The sequence below is a fragment of the Daphnia pulicaria genome, chromosome 10, assembly GCF_021234035.1.
Source record: "Daphnia pulicaria isolate SC F1-1A chromosome 10, SC_F0-13Bv2, whole genome shotgun sequence".
Taxonomy (NCBI): Eukaryota; Metazoa; Arthropoda; class Branchiopoda; order Diplostraca; family Daphniidae; genus Daphnia; species Daphnia pulicaria.
Window position 1 is genome coordinate 2,229,555 of NC_060922.1, and position 22,933 is coordinate 2,252,487.

The following is a 22,933-nucleotide window of genomic DNA, read 5'->3' on the forward strand; positions in this document are numbered from 1 at the left end:
ACTCGGCTGCAGTTTTGTATTTGTTGTCGTGTGCAGGCGGTACCAAAACCGGAGAGGCTTCTACCATAATCTATATCGAGACTCCCCCAACCGACCAACGTGAGTATTATAGAAATGGCTGCCGTCGCCATGTACACACAACAGCACCAAAATAGTCATTTTTTTTTCTCTCTCTCTTTCTTTTTTTAAAAAAAATGGAAGGGAAAAAAAAGTGTCTGTCGAGAAGAAAAGATGATGACCAGTAGCAACCGACCAACTGACTCTCTTTTTCTTTTTCGCTTGACAGCAACGGAAAAATAAACCAGTTGGAACGCCGTCAAGAAAAAAAGGGAGGAGCAGTACTACACAATATTTGCGGTTTCTTTCATCAACGGATTTTTAACCATCTAAATTCTCGACAGCCCAAACAGAGACAGACAGAGTCTGTCGTCCTATATTCGTACACTGCTGGAAATGTGAAATATATCTAACGGGAGCTGGAAGAAGAAGAAAACAAGACAAAGTTAAGAACTGTGAAATGAAAGTGGTGATTATAGGTCCTAAGACAAACGATGCGTGAGTGTGTGCGTGTGTCGCGGCCAAATGTGACGGGAAACTCGGATCCCGCGGACGTGAGCATTTGCAAACGCGTGTGAGCTCTCCACTCTTTTTATACAACGAGGCGTCTAAAACAAAACGAAAAAAGCCAAGAAAAACGTGCACAAATAAAACGTATGTATTTCCGTCCACGTCCATGTATAGGAGGGCGAGTGTTTTCTGCACAGGTATAGGTCGCGGTCTATTTTGAATATAGCGAAACAAAAAAGACAAAATAAAACGAAATAAAACAGCAAATCAACGACAAATCTGTGCATTGCTCGACCGCAAAAGGAGCTAGAGAGAAATAACGAACGTGGATACAAAGAAGAAGCCTGGACATGTGGTCATTGACATGATAGCCCGTCGTCGCTGCTGCTGCGCACTCGCCGACGGAATATCAATAAAGTCGCGGGTTTCTATACGATTCGCTGAATAATGCGAGAGAAGAAGACAAAGTCTGTTTTGTGTTTAGAGAGAATAAACAAACAAAAAAAGATTCGTCGACATGCGCTCGCCCCTGTCTATGACACTAACATCGCGCCGGTTGACAGGCTTTTTATACTGTCAGCAGACAGCAGAGTCCCAGGCTCTCTCATGTCCTAGGTCGTAAAAAAGTCGATATATCACCGGGCAATAAATTTGTGTGTCTTGTGAAAGCCCAGCAGCCACACCACCACCAGGCTCTATACCTTTTTCTGACCCTTTTTCTTTATTCTCTTTTTCTTTCAGGCCATGAACCCGGACCCTCCGAGTTTTGAACCACCGCCAGCAACACACACACAGAGACGGTGAAAGTCCGAGAGAGGAAAAATATCGTCATAAAATTCTTCTCTCTTATAATATTCCTAGCGCCAGCGCAGCAGCCCTATTCGTCCTCGGAGGAGTGTGTGTGTGCATAATATGGTACCGTTAACCCACTTGAACTTGAAACCTCCGTCAGCCTTTTTTTTTTTCGAATTCTATTCTTTAAACGAGGCCAAAAATAAGAAGGACCTAGGTTGTAGGTCGTTAACTTCGTACTGCATGACGCTTGGATGTTCAACGAAAGTCTGGAGGTCGTTAAAAATCAATCCGAAGCGGATCTCCAAACGGAAAAATGTCCCTAACAGTCGAAGAAATATGTGGGGTATATTCTCGACTCTCGAGGTCTAGGATCCTCATGGACGACGATATTGATCCGTGACTAATTTGGACTTAAATTATTTAACCTAATTCAAGAAGATTCTTCAAAAAAGTTCAGGAAAAAACCGCTTTCCTTCGAACATCACACAATCCCTGATTGCATCGTAACATAAAGTTACGAAATAAGTCGAGACTCGACGTTCAATCGTCTCTCTCTCTCTCATGAGAACTTTCAGCCCCGCTTCGATGCGGTGATTGATTAGGAAAATTCGTGACGACATGCAAAATCAATCAAATATGCCAAGAGCCGGTTTTCGGGCATTATTGCATCAATATACGACCCGTAAATATTCCAATATTTGATCGATCGTTTTTAAAAATCAATTCGTCGCGGAATGCGCTCTAATTGGCAGCGACCATCGACGTGAAATGTGTACTTGTACTACCAGACATTCCAAACAAACATTTAGGTTTGTGTATTAATCTCCAGACGTAGACTCGATAGTAGCGTTGCAAATCTAGTTTTATCGTATTGCTCGGTTTTATTTGATTTACTTTGTTAATTTAATATTTTTTTACCCAATCATTTTAGTCAATTTTCGACTCATTTTCACAATCTGGCAAATGGAAAACTGGGCCATGACAGATTGCAGACAACAATTCGGCGAACGATACTTGAAACGTCTTTATCCTTTAAATTTTTGACAGTGTGATAAAATACTAGAAATTATAGATAAAACCTACAAGGAAATAGTTTGTGCACTTCACAACGGTCATTCTACTATTTTGGCAGGTATGCTTGTCTTAATTTTGTAAACTTGAGTGTGTGAATTATTTTGCGGTGTAAAAAGCTGGCAGGCGCCTGCCACGATACAGGCATAGAGAATCTCTTTTTTTAAATGTCAGAGACCAGTCTGAGAAAAAGTTAAAACTTAATAATAAACTGAATATTTTCCAGTTTATTATCTTGTAATTAACTGTAAAAAACGAATTTTTTATTTCATTTTATCACGTTTTCGAAAAACCAAATGATTGAATTTAGTTTTATTTCGTCTTTTTAAACATAAATTTGCAACGCTACTCGATAGTCTACTGCGATGGAGATTTCCACACAAAGGACTCGGATCACCCGGATAATCCGGCATGATGTGAAAACCCCGCCTATATATAGATCTTACATACTGCACACACAAACGATTTTATGTACTACGTGTACAAGAAACAGCTACACTCTCTAGCACAGATTGTTTCCAGCCAGTTAAAACGCCGGCCGGCAAAGCCAGCACTGCTGTCTAACCCCAATCCTCAAATGGGCAGGTCTTTTTTTTTTCTTTTCCAGCAGTATATGTATAGGAAACTATCAGTGGCGTATATAGCAGCAAGCTGACCGCAGAGTATTATATGGTCTTAGCCCAACCGCCATCACCACATATTATGTGGGCACGTATTTTGCCCGGGTTGTACTCTTCCGGGACATTAACAATTCCAACAAATAACGAGCAATTCCGTTTTTCAAATACGGGATGATCATTTTTACCACCGATTGATTCACATTATTGTTGTTAGTTTTATTAATACAGTGTTTTTTTTTTAAGGTAAACTGTTTGAATAAACTCTATAATACACGAAATGTGTGATGAATAAGGTAAGGCTAATCATTTTTCCTTGGGAGCTTGATGGAAATAATGGTTAGTTACAAACGAGCCAAAAAGAAAACACACAAAGTCTCTGTTTTAACTGCGGCTTTCGCGTGTCGGGATTTTTATCCCGGAGCCTAAATGATTAATGGGCGCATTAAATTTGTGAGAAAATAAAAGAAGGGCCCTTTTGTGTGTTTAGATTTATGCAATATATACTCTGGGGGTGTTATTCCCACGACATTCCTTGGTTATTGTTACCAATCATATTTCGTCCAAAGAACTATTTTTTTTTTTTAACGGCGGACTGTGTGTCTATTCCGAGTCATATAATTTACACAAGCCCTGGGATTGTCATGTTGTATCAAAACGTAGAGAAAACACGTACACATTTCCATGATAGAGCTCACACGACTATTCCATCTCTACTTTTATATGCCATATTATATGGATGAAAAAAAAAGGAAATAGCGAACCGAAAACGACTGCATTGTCTAGACAGCTGGGTGTCACAGGGTACAAACATTGCAGTTGCCTATTTGAAAACCAAACTATCCTGGGCTCATCTCGCGTCGTAAAAATTCTTTTTTGTGTGTGTCTACCCAATTGTTTCGGACAAAGTTGCACGAAATATGTGTTTCATAATAGTCCATCTGTTGGTGCCCGGATGTGTAGGTAATAATCTTTCAAACATTTTCTTTTGTTAAAGAGAAAGCCAACCGTTCCCAACGAACCCTCCCTTCTAAACAGAAATTCTTCTGGTTATTACGGTATCCCCATTAGGTAACGATACGTAGACCAGAAAAAAGAAAAAAAAAGAAAACCCACGGTTAAGAAAATGAAATAAAAATGAGCGCACAATGTACAGCCTTGTTCAAGTCGGCAGGTTGCGGTTTTCGACCAAGGAGAGCAATACACGGTTAAGTATTGCTCCCTGAATTTTTCTTCTCCCTTCTTTTCCTCCAAACTCTAGAATAATGAATCACGAAGGAAAAGATTGTGGTTTAAAAATACATGTTAGACATCAAAAGGATCAAAAGAGCATTCACATTTTTGTGCTTGTTTTTCTTCGTCGAAGAAGACCTACTCCGCCAAAAATTAAACCATAAATAACACGATTGGCAGGCGATCAACCGGCCGACGGCATGCCGAAGAAACATGTTAATGAAAAGAAAAAGAAAAACCCGAGATTCTTGTATACAAAAAGAAAAATTGCGGCAGGCAAACGTTGAACTCGCTTTGAAACAGACGAGTGGCACATTTCAATGGAAAACCAACAAACATATAAAGAAGAAGAAAAAAATATGTTTCTCTTCTAAACGGCATCCAACAGGCTAGAAGCAGCCTTTTCCAAATCCCAGCTAGTGGCCTCGAGCGCCTTGACACACACGGCCTTGGAGCACAATCCCAGTCTGGAAGAAAAATAAAAAAGAACCATTAAAAATGAAGGAGCCGGTTACGAGAAATTGAATGTTGCATCACAGGTGTTTTAACATCAGCAGACTAGACGTCAGAGAGAAGAAAACTAATTCATTTTCCCCTTACCGGTAGAGTTTTTCGACCTGGAGAAAGCGAACGGCTTCAAATACGTTTCCATTATGGATGACCAAAGCCTGCTTAATTTCCGCTTCGCTGGCCCAAGGCGTAGAAAGCTCCACTTGATTCAAAAGGGAAGAGGTACGTCCACCATCGTCGACATGTGGCACGGACGGGTTGATGGCCACCATGAAGGGACGCACATGGGCAGTCTGGACGGCAGACATCCTACTCGGCCCTGGAAGCGCATAAATCTGCTGTGATGAGGGACACGAAGGAGGATACAACAGCGACGACGATTCATCTGTCCAAATGCCAGGCTTGGGATAAATGGGCTGTCGAGCTGCCTCCTGAGTCTGATCCTGGTTCTGGCGCTGCAACTGCTGAATGCGATGGTAACCGTTGGCAGATGACGTGCTCGCTACCGTCGCTGTTTGGACGGATGATCCCATGGCAACGGAAAAATCATCTTCGAAACCGTAGACGTGCTCAGTTTTGGCTTTAGATGGTTGCTGCCCGGAAACCGTTGAGATGCACTGGTAATTTCGCGGATTGCTTCCATTTGATTGGCTCAGCGTCATTTCCCCTAGTGCTTGACCCAACCAGTCGAAAGCTTCGTCTCGCTTTTTCTTCAACTCCTCCGTAACGACAGGTCGTGCAGGTGATGTGTTTTGACTCGGCGGCGGAGTAAACGTCGGGGTAGTAGGCTCGAGGGGCACCTCGGAATAATAATGCGGGCTATAAACCGATTCAGCTGCAGATGTCACCAGGCTTGTGGTAGTAATTGGTGTATCAGGTGCTGCTGGTAAGGGTGATGGATAATTAGCGTAGAGCCGATTTTGATCAGGAAGGGCCACCAAAGGCTCGATCAGCTGCTGGTAGAAAGGCAAGGGCGTTGGGGCAGCTGAGGTCGAAACGGGCGTGTCGGGAGAGAGATCAATCAACAACGACTCTTCCCGAGAACTGGAAGAGATTGGCTGGTTTGTGTTTGGCATCGAAACTGGACTTGCAGAACCACCTTGAGGTTCCATCACGTCATCGTTCAAGCGAAAGTAATTGAATTGCGTTTTCGTTTTTACAGCTGCTCCAATTACTCGACGCGGAGATTCTATAGACGTGGGATCTTTCATTTTGAGTATATCCACTGGCTCCATTGGATTTCTTAAGTAGACTTCGTCAATCGCTGCGGGACTTCCCCAAGACGGCCCAACAGAACTTCCATGACCTGAAAACGGAATTTTCATTGTTGCGGTTGAGTAATACTTTTTTTTTTGTTTTTTGTTTTTATAGTTTACTTTACCAGTATGAATGAAGGAATGTCTAAGGGGTACACTTATGTCATCGCCGTTACGCCTCCGCAAAGGCTCAGTCCAGCACCGTGGAAAAATGCCAATTTCAGACGTACGCTGATTTTGTCCAGTCCACCAAAAGAAATCCGGTCTGTATGCAAAGGAAAATTGAGTTATTTGTTTAGAATGAAAAACATATACATACAATTAATTTAAAGATCGATTCTCTCGATAGAAACGATTTAATAAATAATTTAAAAAACTGTTGCATACCTTCCGTCAATGACAGCAATGATGTCTCCATCAACAACTTCTAGCTTTGATGCGCCAACAGGTACATCCCATTGAGGTTCTTGTCGGTCCTCACCTCGGCAGCGCACTGTTACTGGAGATTGTGAAGTCAATTCGATTACGATTTCACTGAAACGTGGGCGATCTGCGGGATTGGCCGCCCAGCAACGATGCATCAAATTGCAAATGACTTCAGGGGCCGCAGGAGGATCAATCAATCTTTCGCCTTTTTTATCGATCTATACGACAAATAAAGTGTTTGTTTTCGCCAAATGTTTTGAATTATTCATGTAAAAATACTTTATTGAGAATTTCGTGTCCACTTAAACCAGCCCATGGTTCTTCGCCAAATGTGTACATTTCCCACAACGTAATCCCAAACATCCAGACATCTGTCAAATTCAAATGATAAAAAACGGTATTCTTGAAAATTGACGGAAAAATAATTACCAGTAGCAAGACTAAATTGTCTTGACTTTAAGGATTCAGGAGCACACCAAGGAAACGGCACTCGTCTTTGTTCAGTCATGACGTAACTATAAGAAAATAGAATAATAATATTAATAAAATAATTTGAATAAATTCAAATTAATCAATTCTACTGACCAATCCGAGCCAGGAGGTAAAGGGCGAAGAAGACCAAAGTCTCCTATTTTGGCCTTATACGAAATTTAAAAAAATAAAATTAAGAGACAAACATTGATTGCTTTTTAATTGATTTACCTGTGTTTTAGAGGTAAGGAAAATATTACGACAGGCTAAATCTCGATGAAGCAGCCTACGAGATTCAAGGAAAGCCATTCCGGAAGCAATCTAAATATGTAGTTTAGAAAATTACTTATCATTGAATAGTGTTATATGATAAATTTACCTCAGATGCAAATTGCCAAAGAGAGCAAATAGATGTATGAGAGCACTCTTTGTGTAGATAGTCCAGTAAACTGCCTAATGGGGCAAGCTCTGTAACCATCATCAAGGGGTGTGATAATACAACACCATGTAACCTAAGGATAGCAGTCATTTGAATGCAGTCACAGAATGTACGCAGAAAAGAGTTTATACCGTATGAGGCATGGGTGCTGCAAGGAATGCATGGCTTCTACTTCTCTTACAAAATCATCATAAACAGCTTGATGCTGAACCAAGTCTTCTTTAAGTACTTTAACTGCAACAGGTATTGTCACACCATCAGATCGATTCCATTCTCCTTTGTGCACAATCCCAAATGATCCATCACCAAGTTGTGTCCCAATTTTCAGTTCCTAAATAGTAATACAAATATTGATTAATGTACTGTCGGAATAACAATAAGGAAAATATCACTTACACTTTCTTTTATTAAACATGTTAGACTACTAGAATTTTGTTGTTGCTGAGTTCCAGTTAATTTTTCTAAATTCTTTGCATCTTTGTTAGCACTTTGGTTTATAAAGGTTTGTATTAGTTTTTTCTTCAGTGTGCCTTTTCTTTTTTTTACTGTATCCAGAAGCCTACGTGCAGCTGGCTTTCCCATGCCAATGCTCATGAGGTCATCTGTTGTAACATAATCAAAATGGGATACCCTGGAAATCTGTTGAAATTATAACAATTCATTAATGGTCACACCCTGTATTTCCTAACTGAAATAAATTAATAATTACCTGTAAATCTTCAATGATTCTTTTAGAAAACTGAGACAGCTCAACATCTTGAAGTAGTTGATGGAGAAGCGCGAGCTCTGTATTATTATTATTAGCGATTCCAACGCTCATTTCTGTTTTTGTTTTAAAGCCGAAACAACAACCTAACAACTAGGGAGTTGTCAACAGGAAAAGGGCTGACAATCTTTGACTGGAGGGAAAGCAACACATGATTTACCAACAAAGTGGGAAGCTGCAGCAGTTACGACATATTTCCGTCAAGACTATCTATTTGGTCAGTCAAGGAAATCAACGGTTTCAGATCGATCGACTGGTTCGTTTGATACCATAATGTAAATAAATAAAGTGTTTGATCAAGTACTGATAGATGGCGTTAAAAAACTTCCAAGCCTGGCCGCATCCATAAAGTAGCGCTAGCTGTTCGTACATGTCCTAGGCTTACTAGCAATTTACTCAGCAGATCAGGCGGATGGTCACCCAAAGTTCTACGTGAAAGTGTTCGCTAGACGTGGTAAGCTTCTTCTATATTTTTTTTTATGAGTAAAATATTGGATAAATAGGAATGAATTTGATCAACATTTATTCACATCCAATAAAATGCCCCGTCGCCCGCTACCAACTTGGGAACTTGCCCACATTCCCTAATTTTGTAAACGACAATCCGCGGGCTATTTCAAACGTGAATAATGGCAAGATCCCTAAAGAAATTCGGATTCTGGAATATGTTACGTCAAAGAAAAAAATTCGTGGGCAAAACCTAGTTTTATTGTATTATCCAGTTTTATTCGATTTGTTTAGTCCTATTTGGTTTTATTTTATTTAGTTTGGTTTTTTTAAGATAAATTCAATTTAAAAAATTGATAATAATTTTCAACTCATTTTCGCAATTTGGCAAATCCAAAACCTGGCATCCCCTTTGTCATTGATCATTGCAGACTACAATTTAGCGAACGACACATGAAAGATGGAAAATGAAACGTCTTTTTCTTAAAAATTAAATGTTTGAGAGTGCGTGAAAATACTAGAAATCATTGATAAAACCTACAAGGAAGCCAAACAACAACGGACATTCTACTATTTTGACAGGTATGCTTGTCTTAATTTTGTAAACCTGAGTGAATTATTTTGTAGTGTAAAAAGCTGACTAGGCAGACACAGACATAGAGCTCTTTCTTTTTTCTTGTTAGAGCTTAGAGGCCAGTCGTAGATTGAATCAGAAAAATATTATGTAGGCGTAATTTCAGTCACATCGTAGTTTTCTTGTCCAACATCATCCATGTGAACATGTAACTTGGTGGTTGTCGTTGGTGAAGCAACTTAGACACTCAGAACTACATACAGATTTTTTTCAAAACTTTGGAGAACTAGGAATTTTTTAGTTTTTTAATTATTTAAAAAACTAGATTAAACTGAATAATCAACTAAATATTATCTAGTTAAGCATCTTGTTTAAGGCATCTTGTTCGAATGTACTATGTAGGCACGAGTTTCGAAAAACCAGATTATTTAATTTCGTTAAATTTCGTTTTATTTTAAACTACTAAATTTGCAACGTTAATGAATACTCGTCATCGGTTACGCGGAAAGCTGATCGGCAAATTAATACAAATGTGGCAGAACAAGGTGAATGGCACTCACCAACTTCTGCCTATGCAAGCGATTAATAAAGAGCCCTCGCAGCATGGGCTTGAGCACGGTAAAGCCAAAGAGTCTGAGGTTAACGCAAAGCCACTATTCCCCGGACTTGACCGGACTTTGGTTACTTTGGTTACTTGTTAAAAGAAAAATTGCAAAAAAAAAAAAACATAAAACAAAAACAAATTGAAAAATTGCCTTAGAAGACTGGAATCTCATCACGTGGTGTGTAAGCGAGGTCATCGTCCAAAGTAAGAAGAGTCTGAAAACCAAACCAAACCCAAACATCGTTTTCAAACATCATACGAAATATCTTTATTTTAAATTAAATTTTTTACCATCAAGAAAAAGAAAAGACTGCCAGCCGAAAGGAAATGCCAAATGTCATGATTGTCGTAGAAACTGAGTACCTGACACTCTCGATTGAAAATTCGAGATTGGGCAGCTGTTTTCTGTTTAAAATCAAAACAATTAATCGGTAATTTTTTGTGTATAGGAAAAGAAACTTCTCTTTAACGCTTACACTCCAAGTGGCGGCGTTGTTGATGAAAAAGTACATCGCGGGAATCCCAAAAAGAAATGCACAGACCATGTGAAATATCGCGTGACACAAGATCTTCTCGCCATGCCACACTTTCATGAAGATGTAGAAAGTGAAATACAAAAACAGATTAGTGACGAGGATTCCAAGCATGTAGGAAGCGAAATCTGGAGGACGGTACACCAATCCATACATCGCCCAACCCATATTGGTAAGCATTCCTATGACCTGTAATTAATACCAAATATCTAAATAGTTGCTATATGGGGTTTAAATGTTGACCAAGATATTAGCCTTACCAATAGGATCATTCGATCGACGTACATTGGTCGGCAGCACTGTTTTAGCGCCGTAAAATAGTGATTAATTGACTTAACGAGAATAAGTATTCAAGTAAAATACTTTACGTTTGATAGTCCAGCTTTGAAATCGTTCCGAAACACACAATAAATTCGTTTGAAAGCTCCAAAGTCTGCAGTAGAGAAATTTGTTTCAAAAAGTAAAACTTTTGGTATCTAAACAAATGAACATACTCATTTTCCATGTGCCCATATAGTACACTCGAGTAGATATAGCTAGACATGCGAAGAGATGAATGAAAAAGACGAAGATTTGAAAAACCAACATGTCCTCAATAAATAGTGAGAAGACGCATAGTACAGCGACGGCAGCTAGAACCTTAAATGCTTCCTGGGCTTCGGCATTGATGTCTGGATGGCGACTTTGGTAGATCTTTAACGTACAAAGTATGCAAATCACGTACATAAAAGTTGTGTCTACAAAAAAAACAATAAGGATTAATTCCGGGTGATTTGTTTTGCTCATGAAATAGCGAAGGCATTACCGAACTGAAAGTTGGCGCGTGTAGGGCATATGTGGTAACAGGCACTCAGTAACCCTTCGACCTTTTGAAAAGGAAGTTAATAATTACTAGTTAGGGTACAGATGAAATAAATCCAGACTGTACATGTATGTACCAATAATGCCGTTCCCATAGCGTAAAACAGGCCGTAATGTTGAGGAATTCCGTAATGCTTTAAAATAATAGAGACGATATGATATTGGCGTTCATGAAACGATAAAACCAAATAGGATTCAATTACCTCTTCCAGCCGATCGCGATTTTCTCTTGAGAGTTTTCGCCTAAGAAATTTTCTGTGCGCGGTACTGACATGGAAAAGGATGCCCAGTAATATGTAACCGAGATTTGAGTAGATGTGGTTGAAATCCGTAAAATTCCACCTGGGATGGGCGCAGAGAAAATTGAAGTAGCACAGATCCTGGTCACCCGTGTCGTTCATCATCTGTATAGTATAATTGAATAAATGTATTTTTAAGAAAAAATAAAAGTTAAAATAATTGCTATACATACGTTTTGGTAAATGGTGACAAGCTGTATCACAGGTAGAGCATAAAATAGAGAGACCTTCAGAAAATGTAAAACAATGTCATCAATTAAATATTCACATACAATTATAATTAGAAAACTTGCAATCCATAAATGCCGCTTGTAAAGCCACGAATTTTTGACATGGGACCCCGACCCTTTGTGGGAAAGATCGGCCACGACAAGACATTTTTTGGTCCTAATAACATTTAAATCACTAGATGCGTCAGACATTTGATCAACACCGATTAAGTCCGGAGAGGAACATGAGAGTGAATTAAGAAGTTCTGATTCCACATCCGTCGAGTCAAGAGTTGGACTAATGGCAGCTTTGGAATGTAAAGTAAATTATAGAAATTAAATTATAAAATTGATTTTGATTTATTTTCTAAATTACGAGCGGCTGTGGGACTATGACTTGAAGCTGTGTTCTCTACTTCAACTAAACTCGGCTCCAGTAGTTCAGCGGGTACGGTACTATAGAAAGAAAGGACAACAAAAGAGACGAAAAAGCATTAGCATATTGACGTGCAATTATTAAGGAAATTACTTACTTTCCACAATTGAAACAAAATGATACGAAAACTCCAATATAGAAGATAGCAAATATTCCTAAAACTCCGAAAACAGCGTATCTGTAATTATCGTAACTAACCTAGATTCGATCAGTGGATGAAACAGAAATTCGTCGTGAAACAACAATACGCAATTATTGTACATTCCTTAGTACCATCTCGTGAATCGCAAAATGAACCGTTTTCTTTCTCATAGGCGATGAAGCTGTGCGCTTGCCTGTGCATTCATAATCGTCAGCCTTGACGACGAAAACAACGAAGAATCCATCGGGGAATCGTTCTCGCTGAACAGAATATAAACACAGAGGTATAATATCCTTTTTCTTACACCATAATTAACTTGACCATATTCGATATCACTTACGCTTATCGCCATTCCAGTTTTGTTCATAAGTGTTTGCCGAATTCCACCATACCGTAATTCCTGATCCGTATCAAACACTGCAGGGTACTATTGAAAAGTAAATGTTTCGTTAATCTAATCACGGAAGCGATGTTTGGTCAAGAGTTTGATAGTAGGCCTACCGATAAGTTTTGAACGGAAACCAACATGCAGTAGTCATCATCCGATTTAACTGTAAGTAGTACATGCGTAACATTTACCGGAAACAAAAATTGATAATACTTAGGCTCAGAAGCCGCCAACGTGACCGTACCGTTTCCGTCTAATCTAAAAGTTGAAACATATTTTTAGGAACGGAAATTAATATTATGAAGATAAGACGTGAACAACTTACTTAACCACAAAATCTTGAACAGGAGTAACAGAAGCCACAACGCTTAAATTTTGGGGATTTGATGTTGACACACCAAGAACAAATTCGTGCTTGACCGTAACGTTATTGCGTTCAGTGCAAAGCTGGCGGCTTGCACTGCTGTATTCTTGACTAACGTAATAAATTGTGATTAGTTTTGATAAGGTCGAATAAGGTTAATCAGGAAAAATGGTTCAATTTACAATGATCCACTTGACGTTTCTAACAGAAGCGGTAGTTGCCACGAAACAATTGCTTTTTGTTGCTTAACAACTACATGAACAGGATTGTCTCTATTAACAGGTTTGCTAGTGACCTGGATAGATATAGCTTGATTCGAGGCAAGCTAATATATCAGACGATATGAGGACTGTTAGTACAATTTTCTTTATGGTAGATTTAATTTATATATTTACGTCTTGTTCGTATGAATACTTAAACCTATATTCCAATGTTGAGTTGACATTAAAACTGTAGTTTTGATACAGTTCCGCATCTTCGTCGACATTCACCTTTTGCTGATTGTTGATAACTGAAGTGTCATATCTAAAGTCTCTTCTGACAACTGAATGACTATTTTCTATTTAAAAAGAAAAGGACGTTATTGACAAATTAAAATCAAACCGAGTAAAAGTAACCAAACGTTTGAAAATAGCTTTCTCCTTGGCGGGACTGTCGATGTACAGTGCAGTAAAATACGTTCCCAACAAAGCAGTAACGATAGCTGGTATCAAAAGGAACTTTAATTTGATGGCGGCGGTAGCGGTAGCCATATCATTCAAACCATCGAAGAGTGACTAGTTAAAACGCCTACCGCAAACCCCTTTTTCACGTCTCGTGTAGAATGGTGCAACTTTTTTCCCGTTTGCGTATAAAATCTACATAGAAATTTTAAAAGCCACCTATTTGTCTTGCGGCATACTACGTTCGCATTTTCAACCCAAGTGTGGCGGGCTTTAATTCCGTAAATTTCGCTTCGCATAGCTGCTAACAGGATATCAGTGAAAGAATTTGAAATTATTGTTTCGTCGATAGCCATGAACGACAAGGAATAATGATTTCAGCAAAGCTCACACAGTAGGGGCAATCGAAAGTGTAGTATAATATAACATGTTTGAAAATATTCTGATCCAGCGGAATCTTCCGGCATCTGTCAGTGCAGGAAAACGGTTGACAGTGCGGTAATAAACTAACAGGGACGGTGTGTAACATAATGAAACATATGCAACATATTTTCAGATCTTTAGTACCCGGGTACAATAACTCTGATACTATCAACATTTTTTTACTTATGTATCCACTTAAAATAAAAATATTTTTCAAATTATTTTATTAGGCGGGAACGAGGTTCATAAATTGGCCGCGCTGCTTCCCCACATCCGGTTCTCACAGTTTGGCACATCTGCATTCTGCAAAACTACAAAAACAACCTACTAACAAAACCTCAAATACAATATGGCGTTTAATTAAAGTATGACTTATTGGAATGTTTGATTGTAATAACTAATAAGCATTTTACAAAAGAGTCCATACTCCATTCATGTAAAGTTTACTTTTTTTCTCGATTGCCCGTGTAGCACGTATAATTCATTGGTGTCTCGTCTCCTAACACGTGATTGAAACCTGTTGAAACAATGACAGTCAAGACAAGGAAACGTTTAGAGCATTCTAGAATTTACAAATTTACATCGATTTAAGAAATGAGGCGTGGATTGTTTTTCGCCACTGTATTTCCAACCTCTCCATGTCGAAAGAAGAGTATTGTTTATCTCAACTGCTGATTTACTACCATTCCTTCTTCTGGATTTCTGTGTGAACCAAGAGATTATCAGGTGACAGTTGTTGAATGTTTTCTTGTGTTTACTTAAATAAAAATGATAAGATTTCCCTTATGATTTAATTTTAATATGGAATTTCCTTCATCATCTGTTTTATTTATGTAACCAGATTAAGTTGGGTGAATAACAAATAATAATAGTAAACATGTTTGGGCTTCCTATTCCCAATTCTGAAATGCAGACTGTCATCAACAGACAGTAAAGTAACGGGTTCCTCAAGATTATATCAAGCCAAAGTTTTAAGTTTCCTCGAGATCAAGAACTATTGGCCTGCAGTTTTTTTAATGTTGACATCCTGAATCAGATGAATATTTCCTGGTAATGATTATTGAGTCCTGCAAGTCTATGCTTTAATTTTTTATGATTTTCTATTTCATTTCAGGTTATGTGACGGACAACATGAGATTCTCCTCCTCTAACAGCAGTCATTGTTGGAAGTTCTGTGTTGTGTCAACTCTTCACATAGTTGAATTTGATCATCCCGACAAGGAGCCTAATTTGATCATTTCTGATCTAGGGTACACAGATTTTCCCTTAAATCAAAGTGAGTCTCAACAGATAAACCCAGTTTTAATTATTTTTTTATTTCGTTATGCCATCTCGTAATTTTTTTAAGGATGGCATGTATGTAGTTCAACCAGATATTTTTTTTTTAGTAAGGTTTTTCTGCAGACGATACCGTGTAGTGGCGTGGGTGTGGGTATCGCTGATGCTGGGTGACGTCAAGATGAACGCTTAGCAGCCTAGTGTCATTGAGAATTTTACAGGGTGGCAAAGTTTGTTGGTTTTAAGAAGTATTGTTGAGCCTGCTTGTTGTTCGAGTTGTGGGGTTTGTTACTTAGGTAGGATTTTTTTCCCCCATGAATAAGTTTACGAGTTATTTTGTGATATTCCAATTTGTGTAGTGTAGTTTCCCCGTTCAGCTTAGGCATCACACTTTCGTTTTTCTTCTATAATTTTGATCCTCTCCTTTCGCTCCTACACCTTAACTTTAGTGAATTGGGACTCTGCAAATTTTAAGAGTTTAATAAGTGTTGTTTTAATTTTGTCGGTGCAACTCTTCTTAACTACAAAGTGAAGAGGTACTACATTACATTGGGCGTTTAAATCGACCAACCAAAACCAATATATCGCCACGGGTAAAACGTAGAGAAAGGGCTGCATCTTTTGCTTTAATTTGTTTGAAAATAACAAATTAGAATCGCGTCGTTAACTTAGGGTGAGGAGAGGAATATTGGTCCTTCCTTGGAAGAAAAAACCTGAATCAAAAATTTTCGCTTGAGTTATCGGTATCATCTGTGTGCTGCAGCTTTTTTTTGTGTGTGCTATTATTCATTAGCTCTTATATAACAGTGTGCGATATTGCGTTGTAGTAAATCCGCCAGGAAACCTTCAGTTTACTGTGGTACAATTTAATGTGTTTACACCTTGCCTTTGCTTTCATAGATTTATTAGTGAGAAAGATGTTGCAGATATTTGGCTATTTGAGACCCTTGCAAAATGTCTAGTTGGTTGTCTGCCCATTTTTTTTAGGGGGGGGGGGAAATGCGGCTAAACTGGTTGTAGCCTTTTTTCTCTTTGTTATTTCACTTCATAGGTACATTTTGTAGAAAGTAATGCTTTCTTATTTCGACTTCTTATTTTTGCTGTTGCCTTGCGGATCCCGAAACACTCATTTGCTGGTAACCTGCTGTAACAGATGCTGAGTGAAGTGAATATCTTGCATGCCCAACTGGATCTTTCACATAGCTTTGAAACTGCAAAGTTTAGACTGGCCAAGAGGGAGGATTGTTTTTGTTGGAATGTACGTGTGCTAAAGAGTAGTACACTCGTACGTTATTTTAGAATGTTTAAAATTAGATTTAGGTATATTTTCAACATGTTCCAACTGATGACGTGTTTATTAATTATTTTTCAATTACCATTGTAGAGTTCAACCTGCACCCGGGCCGGCCAGTTTGCATGTCCTTCACGCTTGAAGGTCGCGGGGAACAGCACGTGTAAAACTGTCAATGTGGTGGTGTAGAGGTTGGGTGAGAACTGGTCGTTTTGCGTCATTATCAAGCAGGTAAAATAGCCGCAAGGCTCAGCGATTTGGTATTCATGTTGATTTTGTTTGTTATAGACCCAGCAACGTCAACCTAAAGAAGGAAAGTCCAGTTTGCAGGTTGGGTAAGAACAAGATATGTTTTGTTACGTAACCATTTGGTATTCATTTTGATTTTGTTCTTTTGTAGACCCATCCCCATCAGCGACGTCAACCTGCAGAAGGATAGGCCAGTTTACTTCGAAGGTCAAGGAAATCATTATGTAAAACGTGTCATGTGGTGTAGAGGTTGGGTGAGAAAGGGATCTGTTGCATCATTATTAAGCAGGTATAATACCCGCAAGGCTTAGGAGGTTAGGGTAAGAAAAAAATTCGTATAAAATGAGTTGAGTGAGCGTCACCGACACGGCAACAAATCCTGCGGACTACCTGTACTAACTGGCTTCTTCATCGCATTACCATTTACCAGCTCGCAACGATTGGTAAACATTCCGTTTCTCTACATAGAATTTTGTATAACTAATTCTACTTTTGACTATGGGTTAATTATCAGTTACTATTTGATGCCAATGTTTAAATATATAATTTGTCTATTTAACTATGGCGTCGTGCTGCTGTTGGGTGTTGTATCGTTGATGGCTGGGTCGACCACTGGTGTCCCGATGTTTCCTTCACCAACCCTATATCACCAACTGGATTGTTCATCGTTTAACCAGTTCGCAATTATGGGTAATGTTATGTTGAATGTTTATCAATTCTTCTTTGATCTATTTGGTAATATACTGGTTATTGATATTAATATTGATATTTTTAATTGTTTAGCTAACTATAATGGCGTGCTGCTGTCGGATGTTGTATCGTTGATGGCTGGGTCGACCACTAGTGTACCAATGTCTTTTGGGTACTGATACCAAACCGCAGTGCCGACGCTCTACTACACAACAGCAACTTACGCTTCAGCCGGTTATTACACCATCAACTCATCAATGCTCCAGGGAATTACACCACAACTTATGATGTCCAGAGCTACTACACCGACGCCCTGAATTGTGTGTAAGTGTTTCAAGTAGAGTGGGTAGAGACAACATTTTTGCTTCTTAAGAAAAAAATTTCGTTTGAATTATTTAAAGTGAAGTTCTACTCTGACAAGTCATGTGGAGTTTTGTGTTGGAATTTGTTGGTATAGTTAAATTTGTGCGGTTCATGGGCTGCTAAACTGAAGCTTATCTTCTGCAAGAATTCATTGGAATAGAAAAATCAATGAAGCGATGTCGACTAACTAGTATCTGACCGTATGGAGGCCTTTATAGTTTTTACATGTTAAGCTATTTTTTCAATCATTCTCATCTTATTTCTCCAATATAAAATGCTATTTACAAAGCGAGTTTTAAGCTATACCCATGATATTCCTTTTGATATTGGTTGTTGACCTATTGTAGACCCATTCCAATCCCCAGCAACACCAACCAGCAAAAGGAAATACCAGTTTGCATGTCCTTCCTTCGCGCTCGAAGGTCCATTGATGTTTAAGTTATTAAACGTGTTATGCAGTGCTGTAGAGGTTGGGTGAGAACGAGAAATGTTTTGTTACATAAGCATTTGGTATTCATTTTTATTATGTTTGTTGTAGACCCATCCCCATCAGCGACGTCAACCTGCAGAAGGATAGGCCAGTTTAGTTCGAAGGTCAGGGAAATCATTATGTAAAACGTGTCATGTGGTGTAGAGGTTGGGTGACAACGGGATGTGTTATAACCATTTGGTATTCATTTTATTTATTTGTTGTAGACCCATCCCCAGCGACGTCAACCTGCAAAAGGAAAGGCCAGGTAAAACGTGTCATGCAGTGGTGTAGAGGTTGGGTGAGTATGACACGTGTTGATTCATTATCTGAAAGGTACAATAGCCGCAAGTGTAAGCTATTTGGTATTCATTTTGATATTGGTTATTGTAGACCCATCCCCGGCAAAGTCACCTGCAGAAGGAAAGGCCAGTTTGCATTTCAATCGAAGGTCATGGATATCATTACGTAAAAGGTGTCAGGCATTGGTGTAGAGGTTGGGTGAGAACGGGACGTTTTGCTTCATTATCAAAAAGGTAAAATAGCTATTAGGCTTAGAGGAAGGGTGAGAAAAGATTGTGTAAAAGGCGAGAGAAAAGTTGACAGGGATCAGTCGAGTGAGCATCTTCGACACGGCAACAACTCCATATTTCATCGTAATATCAGTTCGCAATCATGGGTAAATGTTCATTTTTATTTCGAGTCGTAAATCTATTCTATCTTGTAATTAGTTGTTGATATGACTAGTTACCTTCGAAAAATAATTTCCGATTGTTTATTGCATAGTTAATTATGGCGTTGTTTTGCTGTTGGGTGTTGTAGACTTGTATCATTGATGTCGACCACGAGAGAAAATCTTTCAAAAGGAAAGAGAAAAGGCAACATAAGTCAATCGAGTGAGCATCTCTGACCCGCCAACAGCTGCATTCTTCGTCGTATTACCAGGTCTCAATCACGGGTAAATATTCTGTATTTTTACGTGGAATTTTGTATCAATTTCGAGTTTTTCTATTTTATAATATGTCCGTTATTGTTGAATATTTAATATAGTCTAGTTAACTATGCCGCCGTGCTGCTATTGGTTGTTGTATCGTTGATGGCTGGGTCGACCACTGGTGTACCGATGTCTCCTGGATAAGGCGGATACCAAACCGCAACGCCGCCGCCTTACTACAAAACAACATACGCAACAACCAGTTACTACACCGAGGTTGCACAGTTGGGTTTACTAAACCACCAAGGTTCCAGATTATTACACCACAACTCGTTATGTTCCCCAAGCTACCAAAGCGCAGGGGACTACACTGAGGCACCTACTCAGACTACGCAACTACGTATGCTGCCCCAACCTACGACACCGAGGCTCCAGCTTATTACACCACTAAAGCTGTCGAATACTACACTGGAGCGCCCAAGTACGATAGAAGTCAGCTTCTCCGACACGCAACACGGCAGCCCCGAAGTTTCGAATAATCTTCGTTTCAAACAGTGGAATGACAAAGAGTGAGGGTGGGCTCTTTATTATTGTAATTTTTTGGAACATGTACTAATTTACTTTTCCTTCCTTGTCTGTTTCTCGGACGCTTTACTGCAATCCCGTCTAATTGAATAGCAAAGATAACGGCGGCGTAGCAGTCGTACGTGTACACCGCGTCGTTAAACTTGACATTGTCGGTCGGAAAGCCGAACTTGACGATTGCCGTGCCATAACAAGTGCCTTATTGCTACAGGTAAACATTTTATACCAAACGAAATTCATCTTTAAAAGTCTCAATGATTACTCCTTTATGGAATGTTGAACAATTTTGATAATCTTCCTGCTTGATAGTATCTGAGAGTCTACTTAAACTGCTAGCAACTTATTTCTGTGGTTACATCACTCTAAAAATGGCCTTTATTTTCTTGTTATGTGGTAAACGAAAATCTTTTCCAATCCCTGAGCGGTGCCCTCAAAGATGTCCACGAGCACGTAACGCTGTTCCGCAACATCGATGTGGTAACATAGGCCGAGTCCTCCCTAAATATTTGAGCCAATGGACTTCCGAGAAGGTGAAAGCGTAAGGTGTCAATGTGTTGCCCAAAGCCAATATTGAGGGTGCAATTTTGGAAAACTACAAGGTCGCATTGACCTTAAACGATGGTCAAAAGGTAAACAGTTATTTCAGTATATGTTTTAGCGATGTTAATTAAAATATACAATTCATTTAAGAAGATTTAAACTGACCATGTCGTCGCTGTTGTCGGTTGGGACGCAAACTTCACGGATTTGGCTATCGTTTCTGGTTTGGAAATAGATTCCAATTTTGTTGGTTATCGAGTCAATACCGAGCTTGAAGCACGATCGAACGTCTGGTTGGTAAGAATCCTTGAACATTTTATTTCATATAAATTGTAATACTTGTGACTAAAACTTAACCAACATTGACTGCTCTGATTTTGTTGTTAGATAGTATATGAAGTTCTTGTTAAATTAGATTATAATTATTGGGTATGGACTTTATTTTTTATTAGGCTGGAGATGTTGCGTTCTTTTGTGATATCAAATTGCGTCGTCGTCATATGGAACATCATCACTTTGCTGTTGTATCAGGGCGATTGGCTGGAGAGAACAATACTTGGAACGAAACATGAATGAATAACTGCAGTGCACTGTCACCAAGTGCATTCTTCGTCGTATTATCAGTACGCAATCGGGTAAATATTCTGTTTCATGGAGTTTGTATCAATTATTTGTTTTTATCTGTTAATGTACCATATTGAATATTAATGTTCAAATCAATTACCGCCTATTTGATTGTAGTGTCGTGCTATTGCCGTTTGTCGTATCGTTGAAGGTTGGGTCGATCACTGGTGTACTCATGTCTCCTGGGTATGACGGATACCAAAGCACCACGCCGTCGCCTTGCTACACAACGACAACATTCGCACCAACCGGTTACTACACTGAGGACCACAATTACTACACCACCAAGGCTCCAGAGTATTTCACCTCAGCTAATGCTGCCCCGAGTTTAATCACCAAAGATCCTGAGTACTACACCGAGGCTCCCAAGTACTACACCACCAAGTCACCGGAGTACTACACGTATGCTGCCCCAGCTTATACACCGCGGCTCCCAAGTATTACTCAGTTCTTAGCTACTACACCGAGGCTCCAACTTATTACACCACCAAAGCGGCTGAATACTTCACCGAGCCGGCCAAGTACTACACCACCAAGGCTTCAGAGTATTACACCACAACTTATGCTTCCCCGTGCCACTACACCGAAGCCTCGAAGTGTTACTCTGCCTCAAGTTACACAACTACAACTGAGGCGACCAACTATTACGCAGCCCCGACTTACTACACGGCGGCTGCTCCTTCGGACTACGTTGAACCGGAATACTACACCGAGGCTTCAGTTTACGACACCACAGCCTACGCTACACCTAGCTACTACACCGAGGCCCCTAAGTACTACGCTACCAAGGCACCTGAGTATTATGCCACTACTTACGCTGTTCCGACCAGGTACACCGAAGCTCCGAACTATTGCTCTATCCCGATTTACTACACCACTAAGGCACCTGAATATTACAACACACCTTACGCTTCTCCAACTTACTACAGGGACGTTTCTAAATACTACAGTCGAATTTTCAATTTTAGTAATCATGTTCAGATTTGTCGGTCATATCTTAATAGTTACTAATCGCTGAGAATTGTTGATCTTTAATGAGAAAATAAGTGTGTATAACCTTGTTAATCTTTTGTACGACTTCTCTTGCCACTCAAAAGCCTTTGACATTGCGACGTTTTCTGATTTTTATTGGATCTTTTCATTTCGCATATTGGAGGTGACTATTGCTCTGCATTCCGACACATTCTAGTGTTTGGACACAGGACATGCAGATAGTGTTTGGTTTCTCATAGAAGTTTATTTGCAAAGTCTGGAGTAGATCAGTCACTTGCCTGTAACTTATGTATAACTTCAAAATTGTAAAAAATATACAAATCGTTAACTAAACATTTTTTAATTATAAGTGTGACATAGCAAACAAAAACATCAAAAGGAATTACTTTATTGTCCCACCTCCACCCACAATTCCACCACATTTTACAATCACATACATAAATGCACTTAAGTTAACCCGTTGGCTGCCACGCCATACAACCCGTAGGTTGTACTCTATACTCTACGCGCCACGTCTGAAGAATCCATGGCCAAAGTGAAACTTGCCATTGCTGACAAGTCCGGGCTGACACGGTGACAGGACAATCCATCACCGTATCGACAAGGGGGAAGTCCATATGGTGCATTGCCTAACAGGCTTGCCTTGCGGCAAATTTTGGGCTTGGCGACTTTCCGACCCCGTGGCATGAAAACCACGAGGCCGAACAACGCGGCCCGTGCTAAGGAGCTAGGGGAGAACAAAGGCGTGGCAGACAACGGGTTAACGAACACATATTACCAACAACAAATGATGATCCGCGCTGACATTTTGGAGATACCGGCGA

The 22,933-nt window shown here is 39.5% G+C and overlaps 2 protein-coding genes and 2 long non-coding RNA genes across 8 annotated transcripts; 2 read left to right on the top strand and 2 right to left on the bottom strand.

Annotated features, from left to right (window-relative positions):
* Positions 1-3,931: 3,931 nt before the first annotated feature.
* On the bottom strand, positions 3,932-8,431 carry LOC124313991 (activated CDC42 kinase 1-like). The gene is made up of 13 exons (XM_046778924.1): positions 8,312-8,431; positions 8,095-8,244; positions 7,782-8,024; positions 7,517-7,716; positions 7,326-7,458; positions 7,178-7,267; positions 7,061-7,113; positions 6,905-6,990; positions 6,755-6,846; positions 6,437-6,693; positions 6,175-6,314; positions 4,884-6,099; positions 3,932-4,750 (listed from the first exon to the last, which is right to left on the bottom strand). Exons 2-13 carry the CDS (start codon positions 8,203-8,205, stop codon positions 4,654-4,656), a joined length of 2,718 nt encoding a protein of 905 aa, XP_046634880.1. The 5' UTR covers positions 8,206-8,244; positions 8,312-8,431; the 3' UTR covers positions 3,932-4,653.
* Positions 8,432-8,538: 107 nt separating this feature from the next.
* Positions 8,539-14,934, top strand: LOC124314337. 4 transcript variants are annotated; one of them, XR_006911156.1, is made up of 5 exons: positions 8,539-8,605; positions 9,030-9,180; positions 10,226-10,481; positions 12,429-12,539; positions 14,324-14,917. It is a non-coding gene; the product is annotated as an uncharacterized LOC124314337 (long non-coding RNA). The 4 variants fall into 4 exon arrangements; XR_006911157.1 differs by lacking the exon at positions 8,539-8,605 and adding an exon at positions 11,879-12,371 and having other exon boundaries at positions 8,616-9,180; positions 14,324-14,934; XR_006911158.1 differs by lacking the exon at positions 8,539-8,605 and adding an exon at positions 11,879-12,126 and having other exon boundaries at positions 8,616-9,180; positions 14,324-14,930.
* LOC124314002 (SID1 transmembrane family member 1-like) lies at positions 9,692-13,777 on the bottom strand. The gene is made up of 20 exons (XM_046778940.1): positions 13,631-13,777; positions 13,404-13,567; positions 13,191-13,333; positions 12,970-13,119; positions 12,758-12,902; positions 12,597-12,683; positions 12,388-12,516; positions 12,212-12,312; positions 12,055-12,134; positions 11,763-11,986; positions 11,643-11,696; positions 11,374-11,574; positions 11,248-11,304; positions 11,115-11,175; positions 10,804-11,046; positions 10,678-10,742; positions 10,570-10,608; positions 10,253-10,498; positions 10,068-10,181; positions 9,692-9,991 (listed from the first exon to the last, which is right to left on the bottom strand). Exons 1-20 carry the CDS (start codon positions 13,758-13,760, stop codon positions 9,929-9,931), a joined length of 2,496 nt encoding a protein of 831 aa, XP_046634896.1. The 5' UTR covers positions 13,761-13,777; the 3' UTR covers positions 9,692-9,928.
* Positions 14,935-14,945: 11 nt separating the features above from the next.
* On the top strand, positions 14,946-16,873 carry LOC124314362. Of its 2 annotated transcripts, none has more exons than XR_006911189.1 (4): positions 14,946-15,143; positions 15,208-15,369; positions 15,482-15,667; positions 16,756-16,873. It is a non-coding gene; the product is annotated as an uncharacterized LOC124314362 (long non-coding RNA). The 2 variants fall into 2 exon arrangements; XR_006911190.1 differs by having other exon boundaries at positions 14,946-15,111.
* Positions 16,874-22,933: the final 6,060 nt, after the last annotated feature.